At 36.5% G+C, this 14,251-nt stretch overlaps 2 protein-coding genes and 1 long non-coding RNA gene across 26 annotated transcripts in view; 1 reads left to right on the forward strand and 2 right to left on the reverse strand.

Moving 5' to 3' along the window:
- The window catches only part of LOC108274794 (uncharacterized), a 588,939-nt gene that overhangs the window by 68,377 nt on the left and 506,311 nt on the right, over window positions 1–14,251 (reverse strand). The gene's annotated exons all lie outside the window — the stretch shown is intronic.
- LOC108274891 (uncharacterized) lies at window positions 5,387–7,300 on the reverse strand. The gene is made up of 2 exons (XR_008397872.1): window positions 7,230–7,300; window positions 5,387–6,627 (listed from the first exon to the last, which is right to left on the reverse strand). It is a non-coding gene; the product is annotated as an uncharacterized LOC108274891 (long non-coding RNA).
- LOC108274862 (uncharacterized) lies at window positions 10,749–14,047 on the forward strand. Its single transcript, XM_017485303.3, has 5 exons — window positions 10,749–11,767; window positions 11,936–12,289; window positions 12,897–13,049; window positions 13,285–13,319; window positions 13,433–14,047. Exons 1-5 carry the CDS (start codon window positions 11,725–11,727, stop codon window positions 13,487–13,489), a joined length of 642 nt encoding a protein of 213 aa, XP_017340792.1. The 5' UTR covers window positions 10,749–11,724; the 3' UTR covers window positions 13,490–14,047.

Genomic DNA, 14,251 nt, shown 5'->3' on the forward strand with positions numbered 1-14,251 from the left:
CGGGAGTTCTTGCTTACTCTTTGGTCCAAATTGATGAAGAAGAAAATAAACTCTAGTTGTAGTATATCATAGAAAAAGAGGACTCACCAGTCACTTCTAAAGTTCACTCAAGTGGATTTGGTTTATAGGAGAATAGTTTCAAGCAGGACAATAATTTTCAATACAGTAATTAACAATAACTTTGGCATAGATCTTCACCACAGGAATCTTGGCAAAGAACAAACAGCTTCACATATAATATATTGTACTACCAAGGTACATTGGATTCTTAACATCAAAATCATTGGGATCCTTAGAAACAAGTTGTGTACATCTGTTAAATATTTTTAAGCATATGTGTGTGTTTGAGTCACTCAGCACATGATGTTAGGCTAACCCACAATATCCTGTTGAGTCCTTCTGCTAGCTTCATCCTGCCTCAGTGACTTTCACCCAGTCGTATGTCAGTTATAGCATAAAAGAAAGCAAGGTGTTTCAGCATCTTATTCTTCTAACAATTTGCACTTTTGCATAGCACAGACGCAAGCAAAAGCAGTACATCATCTTTGTTATTTTAACACTTTGTATTCGTTCCTTTGACATGTACAATAGTGCTTGGCTTAGATCATGTTCATGTGGGGCAGGAAGTGGTTTTTCACTCAGTAAACAGACTTGTTCACTGGGTGCTTCATTAACAGTAATATTTTCTATTTATATTTTAGTTCTTACAGTTCTATGTATTCTTATGACTTTTCTTATCTGTTTCTGAACATCTTCATGGCACTTTCAAAGTCGATTAGCATTGCAGTTAAAGCTGTCTGTTGGGTGCTCAGATATTGCAGGATCGTGTGGTAGTTGTCAGTGATCGGCATTTCCTGATGATTCTTTATTCTTCTTGCCTTTTCTTCTGCTCTTTCCTTTCTTGTTCTTCTCTTGTCCCTGCGGGATCTTTTTGTTGTAGGAGGTGGATTAAAGGATTGCCGCAGCAGATTATTGGTCCATATATTTCATTTGGCAAGGATTTTTTATTTTTTAACAACGGATGCAACCCTCCCATTTTATCTGGGCTTGGGACTGGCACTGAGCGTAACCTCCAGTTGCTGGGTTGGTTCCCGGCCCAGGTATAAGTGAGATCATGGGCTCCTTAGCTGCTAGACCATCAGGAAACAACTTTTTCTGCCATTAGAAATCCCTTTACTCATCTGTTCAGTATGCTGATACGTTTCTGTGGACCGATGCAGCTGTAAAGTGAGGTCAGATTATCAGCGTTCACTGTTCCTCCAGGTCACTTTAATCTCAAAGCTGTCTGACCACTTCTAATGCTACTGATGATCAAATATACTGGAACTGACAGATCAGAGAAAACTCTTACAGGATTCTCACTTTGATATAACTGAAAAAAGATGAAATGACGAGACTAATGCAGGCTAATGTCAACACTTCATATATTCTTCTTGGTGGTGGTCAGTAGGCGTTTATGTTTTCTTGACTTCAGTCATATTAATATTTTGTCCCTTGTGTAATTGGGACATGATCTATACCGCTGTGGGTAGACCGGTCATATGTCATGACAACACATGCTTTCTGGCCTTGTACTGAATTTTCACATGATCATAGAGGAACTGCTGATTTCCACACAGTCCCACACAATTTCAGTCATTTAACTTTCTGGAAGCCCATTTAGGTCAAGCTCTAATTTACAACAGAGAAAAGCTACTAAAAGTACAGAAGTCAAAACATTTGACAGTATCAAAAAGGAAAATAATAATAATAATAATAATAATAATAATAATAATAATAATAATAATAATAATAAGCTTTAGCTTTTATAACTACACCCAGACTTAAATTCATGATTAATAACATTTATATTTAAAATGCCTAAGTGCAGGGAAATTTAGTTTGAAGGCCTTCTTAGTCTTTTTAGCCAAGTCATGTGATCTCCTGATGTTGTGATTGTACACATACAGGTGCATCTAAAATTTGTATTAATATTTTGCAATACTGGATTTGAGATTTCCGTGAGCTGTGAGCTATAATCTTAAAGATTAAAAAAAAAAAAGTCTTGAAATATTTCACTTTATGTGTAATGAATCTAGAACATCTTAAAGTTCCACTTCTTGAATAAAAATTACAGTGGGAAAAAAAAAACCTTTTCCATGCATTTAAATTTTTTTGTGATGCCCCTCTATAACAAACATTATAATAGACTATTCTGATGGAAACACAGCCCAGACGTTTGGAGTGTAAATTAGAGAGGGAAGGAGATGGGACACCGCTGGTCTTGTTTTTCAGCTTTAAAAAGTAGAAACAGCGGCCATTTAACACTCATTCCACCTGCTCATTCTCAGGACTGAATATGAATGTAATACAAATATTATCTTTATGATTTACATTAACACTGCATCTGTTTTGTATGTTGGAAAATTATATAAAGCAGAAATGTTTTTAAATAATATCATCTCACTGGCTGTGTATAATTTATTTTTATTTGAAGATATTTTGAGACACAATTATTAAAAAGCCAATCAGACAGAGAGACAGAATGTACCATGTGATTTACCAGAACTGAAAGCTATTCTCTGAAGCAGATTTCCTGGAAAGGATGTGGGCTGTGCTAAATGTTCCTGTAAGTCACGTGGTTCAGTACATGTTTACACTGTGGCCTGTTTAGAGTTACCCAGTGCAGTCATGCAGTATTATATTACTGACATACGTGCTGCAATAAAAACGGTCACAAAGGACACATTATGCCTCTATTTTTGTCTTTTTAAGATAGAAATAGTCAAAACTACATTCTTTTTGTATCCGAGTGCAAAAGAAGAAGAGGTACAACTAAAGGTTTTCTCTCAACTCCCTTATTAAACATTAAGCCGTGGTTTAATAAACACTGTGGTGAGTTGATGAAGTAAATAAATACAGAGGCTTTTGTTGTTGCCATAATTCTTTTTGCTTCATAATTCATAATTCTTTCAGCTGCTTTGATAGCTTTCTGATTTCCCCTGGTGACAAAAATCCCCTGGTGGTGTATTCTGCATACATTTGGCATGTTTTACATACACACCCATTTACACAGAAACTTGTCCCTCATCAACCTCGAACCTGTTCTACGACTCGTGTAGAGAACGTTCAGTTGTGAGTTCACTGATAAATGAAACAGATTTTACCAGCTCTTATTAAGGACCCGAGGCCTTATATGACCTTAAGCTCTGGATCAGATTTGACTTTAGCCGATGTGATCCTTGCAGTTTATGCTGTTAACATGTGTTATGAGAACACAACTGGTTTTGTCATCATAGTCCCCGTGACATTTTAGGGTTAGAACAGAGGAAGAACAGAGTTTTGAGATCAGTAATGTACTGAAAATAGAAACAATGGGGTTTATGATTCCTTCATTTTTCCTCAGTAAAGGAACAGACCTTTAACTGACTCCTGTTTATTCCAATTCTCCTCCTTTTCCCTCTGTTTTCCAGAAAATGGTTAATACCTATAAAATACAGGTAAATACTTACCTCAATACGCTGAATGATAAAGTCGACTTTCACTGTGAATAAATGTGAAAGGATTTTGATAGAGAATTCTCTTATTACACAGAGCCATTTATAAATATTTATTATAAACACAGGTATGTGATTGCTTTAAAACTATTGTTTGATAATGTGGTTCTGGCTTTTATATTTTACATTCCTGTTTCATGCATGACATTTGAACTCATTATTGTGCTTAGCATTGATGATCAATAGCAGCATAATATCACAATAAAGCCACGCCCTGTGACCTACAGGGTGTAGGGTGATTACAGTACAGGTATCAAACACCAAGTAATAAGTTAGTGACATTTACAGTGCTGTGAAAAAGTATGTGTATATACATATTTATTAATTTATAAATTATAATCAGAGGTAATATATTTGAGCGTTCACTGTTGAGAAAGTATTTGCTGATCCTGATTTCTTGTTGTTTATATCTCATACTAAATTGTTTTAAATCTTCAAATAAAATACAACAGAAAACAAAAGTAACCTGAGTAAACACACTATCGTTTTTAATTTATTGATTTACTTAAAAATCTGGTTGTTCCACCTTTAGCAGCAATAACTACAACCAAACACTTCCGATACAGTGTCTTTCTGATAGTGGAGTCATGAACAGTGACCTGATAGTGGAGTCATGAACAGTGACCTTTATTGATGAAAGAGAGGCGTGTAGTTCCTTTGATGTTGTCCTTGACTCTTTTGTGACTTACTGGATGAGTCGTCGCTGTGCTCTTGGAGGAATTTTAGAAGTTCGGCCACATCTGGGAAGGTTCACTACTGTGCTGAGTTTTTCCATTAGGAGATAACGGCTCTCACTGTGGTTCTTTGGAGTCCCAGAGCCTTTGAAACAGGTTTGTAACCCTTCCCAGACTGATATATTTCAATCACCTCCTTCCTCATCATTTCTGGAATTTCTTTCAACCAACTTCATGCTGTTGAAAAAGTTGTATTTAAGTGTTGATGTGATTGAACAGGGTTTGCAGTAATCAGGCGTGGTTGTGTCTAGTCCAGCTGAACCGCATTATGAATGCAGTTTCATAGATTCAGGGAATTAGTAACTACGGGGGCAAATACATTTTCACACAGGCCCATTTGGTATTCGATCATGTTTTTATTGAAGTAAAAAAGTTATCATTTAAAAACTGTATTTTGTGTTTACTCAGGTTGCCTTTGTTTTATCTTAGATTTTGTTTTAATTTATAAAACTATTTAGTGTGAGACATACACAAAACAGACATACACAAAACATACACAAAACATACACAAAACATACGGCAAATATTTTTCTCTCTCATAGATTCTACGTAAAACATCTACAGCTTAAAAAAAAAATAAAAAGGTGGTATTTTCTCCTCCAGCTCAACACAATGACACTTCAAGTCTGTTCTGTTCTATTGAAAACAGGGTTTTGATCAGACCTCTGCTGGTTAAATGTGTAACTACATCCCAAACAAAAACAAATTCTAAACATATCAGTATTTGTTTAAATTTGTATACAAGTAATTTGGTAATATTTGTATACAACATATTTTAATAATATAAAAAAGACCAGAATCAGGTTCATTTGTGCGTGACGGTATTTATTCAGAGTGAAATGCTGTCACCAAAACTGTCTGCCTTGCTCTCTCTTACCTGAAAAACCCTCAAACTGTTTTATTTACTGCTCAATAATAGATTTGTTCATTTTTAACAAAAAAAAGCTTCAGTACTGCAGCTTTAACAATATTTAACTGTTTTTATGAGGATGATTGAAGCTTAAACACAAACAACTAGAGGGATCAGTTATTATCCAGAACTTATAAAAGTGTAATAAAGCTGTCTATTGATAACTGGGTTAAAAGGTATGAGGTATTGAATATAGAATGCACAGGTTCCCATTTTAGTTCTTTATTTCAGAATTCATCTCAACATGTAGATCAAGGTGTGGTTACTTTAGAAAGAAAAACACTATTGAAATCACAGCTCTAATTCTATAAAGAACATTAAGCACTAATATGACTTTCCTGAAATCATAACAGGTAGAATTTTACTCCTTAACAGATAAAGTGCAAATAATTAGAGAAGTTCCAATAATAAGTATGAATCACACCTCAGAAACACTGACAAACACCTGTCAAGTTACACAAACTAACATCATTATCCACACCATATGCAACAGTAATATTACATCAAATATATATCTTTTTATATAAAGATAAAAAATTCTCAATTGACAAAGTGGTCTGAATACAGAATCAACCAGGTGACTTAATAACTGACAAAAAACAGTGTAATCCTCATATATAAATTAAATATTAACTTACACTTTGATGCATGCACATAATCAAAGAATATAACTGAAAATCTCTTCACTCTGTGCAGTCAATGCATTTACTCTGATTATACAAGGCGCATACCATACTACAATACCACACTATACCATTCTATACAATACCATACTACCTTATACAGGTGTATACAAATTGCCCACAGAACAGCGAGACAGTGATCGGTTTACTCAATACTTTTAACATCACCTTGTTGAAACCATTAAATGGCGGTGAGAATCTCTTCTAAAACGGCTGCCATCATGTCTTCACATGCTCAACGAGTTCTTTGTGCAACAGATATTTAAGAAGTCAGTAGCGCCCTCTGCTGGTCATTCCCTTCATAACAAAAAGAGACAGCAAAGGAAACATGGCAGAGCTCCTCTCCAGCTGTGAATATCTGCCTGCCACATTTCTGAATACACTTCCTGTATTTCCATTTATACTACCAAGTGATGGATCATTTATTTATTTATTTATTTATTTATATATTATTATTATTATTATTATTATTATTTGGCAGATGCCCTTATCCAGAGCAACTTACATTTCTCTAATTTAGACAACTGGGCATTTAAGGGTTAAGGCCCAGCAGTGGCAGTTTGGCAGGGCTGGGATTTGAACTCACGACCTTCCGAGTTCAAATTTTCACAAATCTTTCAACTGTAACGTTTTCTTCAGAAGCAGGAAGTAGATTGTTTGAAAGGAAATGACCATATATAGCAAATATAAAGATTAAGAACATTCATTAGCTTGTTACTTGTCGCCGTTACTGTTCCACAGGAGACGTCTCAATCCTAAACAAACTGTAAACAAAAACAAACTAATATTTCACTGTACTGTATGAGTATGTGACAATAAACACAAACCACTTCTACAAGCTAAAGCTGTAGACCAGAGCACTTCATCCACAGGTGTACAAAATGATCAAATTAACCCCGTTTGTGGTTAAATTTACTAAACTAATCCTGTTTAAACTTACTGAGCAGCAGCTTGTGCCACAGAACTGTCATCATTAACCAACATGGAGGTAAAATATGGAGCTGAATTCAGGTTTTGAGCTCGACAGCAAAGGGTTAATAACAGTTTAAGAATGCACATGATGTCCATCTTCTCTTTCAGGAGAGAAACACCTGGTCAACATGTTTAACATGAACTCTGTTTCTCATTAAATCTATTTCTCCTTGTGTGTTCATTAATGTAGAAGTGATCCAGGTTTATCTCCCTATACTCGGGTCCTGTGTACACTAAAACACAGCGGCTCATCTGCTTGAATAAACGACGCTAAACTCCTAAACTCTACAATTCACAATCAGAAATACTCACCAACACGTCCAGTAAACATCCTTAAATACTTTAAAGACAATATAAAACATACTGTGTGGATAAAATAAGGATATTTTCGTACCTCAGCTCATGACAGAACGGCGACAGACTGTAGGATGACTTCAAGTGTTTTTTTTTTTTTTTTTTTTTTTTAAGCAGTATGCTAACTTCTTCATTGATTGTAATAACGGTTACAGGTGCATTACCGCCTCCTACTGGACTGGAGTGTGGGCAGCAGATTGGCACGGACAAAAACCGCGATAATAATTACAATAACAATATAAATTAAAATAATAATAATAATAATAAACTATATACTAGATATTCATACTAAATTATTAAAGTCTCTGACTTATCCAAGTATTTTGCAGATAATTTATTAGGGAACGGTGTATTTCCCAGATGTTTTTCCCAGCAAGTTCTTTAGTCATGTTTTGTTTTCCAATCTGCATCTCTAGCTCAGTTCTTTCCTCCTCATATCTTTTGCAGTCTAACAGAATGTGTTTTCTGTCTCTTGTGTATTGCAGTGTGTGCAGAGTCCAGTGGGGTGTTTTCCTGTTCTGTGTATTCTTAGATTTAAGTCAGTTTGATATTCTAAGACTCGTAATTATCATCTCTTCCTCTCTCCTTTCCTTTATAATGGTGTTAATCTGCTCTACTTCATGGTATTTGTATTTCATCTGTTTCATGCTTTATCGATATTTCTGCCAGTACATCTACAGTTTCATTTCCTTCTACCCCTACATGTTCTGTTAACGCCCCAAACTGTAGAGAACTCTTTTCAGGAGAAAGTTGCAGATGACCAGTGAAGAATGACACTTTTCTGAATAGAAATGGTGCTTTTTTCAGAATAGAAAAAGCGTATAAAAGTATATGCTGCTTGTCAGACTGTACGAACACGATCCCCGCTGTACTGTAAGCCATGTCACACTGTAGGATCTCAGTAGTTCTCATTAATGTCAGACTGTACAAGACGTGAAAAACCGACGCACACAATAAGACTCGTATGGAGTAGGAGAAGTCACACTACAGGACTGTGCCTCAAATCTTCTCACACTACCAGAATTTAAACCCCGCATTTCCATTTCCAGAGGCAGTGAGAAGAACGTCGAGTAGCACCGTGATGTCAGCAGTGAGATGCACGAGCTGATAGCGAGTGTTCAGATCCAAATCCAGCCCTCCAGTAAAGGAGAGAAGGAAAAGTGACGACGGGCACCTAGACACACAGAAGCGGTATTAGGCGGATATTGACGAATTGGATTCACACTGTAAGATCTTTAAGAGTAAAACACTATGGTTTATTAGTCACAGAGAAATATAAGAGCTGAGGAGTGCAGGCTGAGAAACACACACACTCTCGTACAGTCAAGGGAAGGCCTGCAGACATAACACACACACACACACACACACACACACGCACACACACACAGAGGCCTGTGCCGCCAGAAGGAAAGCAGAGCGTTATAACTTTAGAAGAATAATAAAAGGATATATACGAACATTAATAAAAATAAATGAAAGAAAAGAACACCATAACTTTATAAGAATAATAAAAGAAGTATTAAGATATTATAAGGATAATATAATGATATTATGAAGTATGGAGTACAGTAAACCACTTGCAAGCAGTATAACCATATATGAAACAGAAATGTAGAGCAAATACATTTTAAACCAGAAATACAGAAAATTGTGAAAGAAACTTACTCATAATATACTTGGAGGTGGGGAAGAGTCTTGACTCACGGGAAGAAGTCAGGAGTAATACAGACGAAAGCTATATTACTCCTGAAAACCAAGAGGGGCCATTTATAAGGGTAGTTGAGTCACGTTGCACCTGCGAGATAATCGTGAGACCAAGGTCTCTCCGAAATGTTGTGTCTCGTACCTCTTTCAAACCTAATGGTGTTCGGTAAAGGCTCTTTCCAAAACATACTGGTAATTTTGATAAGCGCTTTCTAAAACATACTGGTATTTTTGATAAGCCCTTTCTAAAACAGAATGGTATTCTTTGTGTAGAACACTGTATAAATGAAGGAGCCTCAGCTGCAGGTGTCAGATCACTTCTGAGAATTCTCATCGGTGTGGATCTCGTGTGGTGGAACGGAACCAATAAATCTGGACCCTTGCTTCTTCTCACTCACGGCTGTTGTTTTATGTTTCTATCTCCAACTGGGTTTGCAGATGTGAGTATTTACTTCTATATTGAATTTTTAAGTGTCATCGGGTGATAGGCTAAATTTGAGCCAACATTTCATTAAAGGGGGAAACATGGAAAATATTTTCTACTGTATATTGGGGGGGGGGGGGGGGGGCAGATTGGTATTTCCTCAACATTGGTGAGGGGGGGCAACACACGAACCCCCCCCCCCCCCCCAAGAGAATGCGTGGTTATGCCATGAACATATTCATCATATAACACAACAATTACAATATATAATTTATCAACAAAAGACATGCCCTGTTCTTAAAAATCTATTTAGAGCTATCAGAACTGCTCTTTTAGAAAATTAATCAACACCTTCTGACCAATCACAATCCAGAACAGCACTGTAATATAAACTGTAATAATGAGCTCTATTACCATTTAAACTTAAACAGTTCTCTTCTTCTCCATTGTGTCTTTCTGCAGGAAGACGAGCTACAGAACATCATTTGATCAACACAGGTGACTTTAATGTTTACCAGACTGACAAGTCACAAATAAAGGTCCTGTTATGATCTGCTGCAGGTCAGACCACAACATTTCATACCAAAGCAACTCACACACACACACACACACACACACACACACACAAATTATTCTGATTTCTGGGACAGTGAGTGTAGGTGTAAACTAGTAAAGAATGAACAGTCAGTGATGTTTATATTCTCTGTACAGTCTATCAGTGATTTTATGTATCTCTGATTCCACTTAATTATTTAAATCAGTAAGATAACTGAGTGCCTCTGTATTCAGAAGGTACGTCCTGATCTGTTCTTTTCTTCTACCCAGTTGTGGGCTATTTCCTGTTCACAGTGTGTGGCTATTAACATCACCACAGAACTGCATGGTGTCATTACTCTTTCATGCAGAGCAGATCTTCCTCAGTTTCTGTATTCTCAATTCCCTATAAGAATATTTAACATGATTACTTGGCTTTTTGGTTGATGTGTGTAGGGGAGAGCGGGCACAACCTAACACTTTTTGCTTTCTCACATTTGTGGAAAAGTACTTACGGTTCAAAGCATTTATTATTATTATTATTATTTACATATTTTTTTTTTTTTTTATAAATGCTTCAAAACATTGGAGCATTGAATTTAAATGTGTACATTAAATGTGTACATTGTTCCCTGTTAATATAATTACAAAAGTATGGAAACTCAAAGAAAAAAAAACATGTGAATGTAATAAGTTTGATTTATGTACAACTTTGATCAATACTAAACCATTTATTATTTACATATTAATAATCATTTGATTTGGTTTCCATTTTGTCTTTTAGTCAGTATATTATAAGAAATATAAACAATCCCATCAATGCATTGAACACCTTAAAAGAAAGGTACAAGGTTTCCAAATGTTGAAGAAATGGTGAAGCAATAAATTGATTTTTTAAAGTTAATCTGTGAAAGTTGTACGTATGCAGAATGGTATGAGGTAATATCCCATTTTTCTTTGCCCAGGAGTGTACGGCTGTAGACAGTTTATTATGATTTGCAGCAGAATATCTGATACGAACATGGGACTGCAGAGTGACTGCACTTATTTTTAATCCGGGTGAACACTGTGTGATTTTTAATAGTCCTTTGTGACTGCTGCTTGTCAGACTGTACGAACACGATCCCCGCTGTACTGTCAGCCATGTCACACTGTAGGATCTCAGTTCTCATTAATGTCAGACTGTACAAGACGTGAAAAGCCGACGCACACAATAAGACTCGTACGGAGTAGGAGACGTCACACTACAGGACTGTGCCTCAAATCTTCTCACACTGCCAGAATTTAATCAGAGGAAAAATCTGATCACAACGGCCATTAATCTGCTGTCGGGGAACACATCAAACTACCGATCAAAGACTACAGATTTTGGCCCAGGATTATAGGAATCTTTTAGGATTCTCCAAATTAGTCTCAGACATTTATTCATTTATTCATCAGACGACTAAATCATGGTCAAAATCGTACAGTGTGAACCGGCTTAAGTATTTATACTCAGCTGTTGCTTATAAATCCAAACATTTCTGCATATTGCAGCTAAATATCAGTTAAAACAATATGATTTATGATTTATTCTACTAGCATGGATCTGTCCCTCTTCTGACATACGCTCAGGGTCTTATTGTGGTAAAATGTTTTTCCTTCAGCCTGCTAGGATGTTCATGTTAGCATTGTTGGTGGATCGTGTAAAGAAAATAAACTGATAAAATGATGAATGTGCTCGGATCTGTACGCACCGTCTAAGAAGAACACCGGTGATGTGAGCAGATTATTGGACTGACAAAATACAGAACAGGATGTAGGACCGTGTGGCTAAAAGCAGATGTGAAACAGCAGCACTTGTCCTCAGAGCGCTGGAGGGAGTGTGTGAGAAATGGCCAAACTCCTGTCTACATTTCTTCTACAGATGCTGTTTGGTGAGTTCATACACACATTAGCAGATGATCAGATAGTAAACTATAAAAGACTGTTATTAGCCGCTGTAGCTGTGAAAGTGTGAGTAATGTTCAGGACTCTGAATGTATTAATGCACTATAGCTGGTTTGGACAGTCATGATGAATCTGCTCTCTTGTTGTTCCTTCAGGTTTCTTTACACCGTGTCTCCTTGAGATCGCTTCAACTGATCATTTATCTGTCCCTCCTGGAGAGAACATCACCCTGCTCTGTAACATCACTAATTATTATGAGATATCGTGGTATCGACTGAGATCTGAGGAGATGAAGCTGCTGATATCTGCTGAAAAATTAAAGCTGAAGAAAACCTTTTTCCTCCGTTATAATGTGAACAAGAGTCACTTTGATATAACAGAAAGCAGCAGTTCAGTCAGTTTAGTGATTATTGGAGTTAGAGAGACAGATCTGGGATTTTATTTCTGTGGAGGTCGAAACAATGCAACACACATTCAGTTTGGGAAACTCATCAGACTGGACTTTACAGGTGGGTGCCAATACTTTATTCAGTCTGATTATTGCTATTTAATTTCGTTTTAGTTCGTGTGTTTATTTTTCATAATATTATTGATATCTTGTGTATTATTTCAAGGATTATTTTTATGAACAAACAGTAAAATCTCGCGCACCTGACACTCCAGACTTTTTAAAGTTCTGCTAATCTGGACATTATTTCCTCTCTGGCTTCATTTTCTTCAAGGGTTCTTTATTTTGTTCAGCCACACTTTAAAGAGCAGTGTTGAGAATGTTGTTGAACTGTGAGGAGATCAGTTCAGTGTGGAGGAGAAAAGTGATTCAAATAGTGACTCATGTCCCAGATTCATGACTGAGAGAAATCTTAATAAAAGAAAAATATAAGGAGATATCAGTACAGATGTGGTGAGCTGAAACTACTGTGATGATTAATAAAGCAGAAGAAAACACTTTTCTCTCGGTTATTGTTGTTGTTGTTTATTGTTACACAGTGTATAAGTGACGGCCTGATCGTTGTGTGTTTAACTCTAAATTAAAGTTCTAAAAGATATCAGAATGTCATCTGATACACTTTCCTCTCAGATACTTTACTGATATCTCTGTGTTCCTCTGTGTTTCAGCTGATCAGCATCATGAGACTGATCGTTCAGACACACAGCAGTCTGTAGGTCCTGCACTCTGTGGAATTATTATTATAATCCTATCATGTGTGTGTGCGGTCTTTGTTTCAATAAGCATCATCTGCTCCTCTCTGTACTGTTCCACGCTACAAGGTGAGAACTTACAGCCTGAAGACCAACATTTACACCGTTCACCCTGTCACACACACTTCCCTTTATTTACGACACTTCCTGTTGTTCCAGGACGTGCAGCAGCCCTTATACACTAGTGCAGAATGAATGTGTAATGAAAACGTTAGTGATTGTAAAAAGCTGTGTAGTGAAATCTGTGTGTTTGACATTTTTGAGATTGTCGTCTTTGTCTATGTTAAATTCTCTTATTTTTCAGATAAGTGTTCTTCCACTGGGGACTCAAACGAGAAGGTACCAGAAAAACGATGAAATGATGAAATGTAGTTGATGGAAGTCAGCGCTGAGATCATGTCACTATTAAAGCAGACTAATAACGTCACATTATCAGATGTTTCTCTCTGCAGGAAGTGGACCTGCACTTGTCTGATTTGACCTCTGTGACCTACACAAGTGTCTCCTGACGGCCCAGAAATCATCAGCAGCATGAGGATCAGAATCAGCAGAGAACCTGCTACGATCCCATCGACCTCGCATTCATCAAGTACTCACTAATAATCCGTGTGGTCTGAAGATTAATGACTTCCTGTTCCGTCCCCAAAAGCATGTTATCTGGGTGATTCCCCAACTGTGCCGTCATTCAGCTCTCGTAACTCTTAAACTTCAATTTTTAAATAATTGTTCAACAATGAATCGAGGAAAACGTTCATTTAACTATTAAAAAATGTCTTAACTTCAAACAACAGCAATAACAAAATATTTACAGGGATTCTTTGGTACATTTTGCTCTTAAAAGAGTTCCAAGGTTAAAAGTAGTGATGTTAAAGCTTCATGAAGAGTTGAAGCATTAAAGCCAGATGTGTTGAAGATGTTTGTTTCTTTGGGCTATAAGTGCACACTAGAGCTCTAGTGGTTAAAAGACTTTAGTCCTGTGTAACATGTAACACTGCACTGTGTGTACAGGCCAATACGAAGTAAATGACTGATATAATCAATATCAAATAAATGAATTCCTGAAGATGAATTACTGTGTTTATTTTACTCCAGACAAAAGCCCAAAGCTTTATATAAACACATGTGAAACGTGGACAGAGACGTGGTGCAGTTTCCTGCTTTTATTTCTGTCTTTTTTTAAATAAACCTTATAAGGAGAATTTTAATTACATATATATTTAGGAAGAGCAGTTGTTTAACAGGAGCATTAGTTTCAAAATGTCCCCATACTA

This window comes from Ictalurus punctatus, chromosome 14 (assembly GCF_001660625.3).
Source record: "Ictalurus punctatus breed USDA103 chromosome 14, Coco_2.0, whole genome shotgun sequence".
Lineage (NCBI taxonomy): Eukaryota > Metazoa > Chordata > Actinopteri > Siluriformes > Ictaluridae > Ictalurus > Ictalurus punctatus.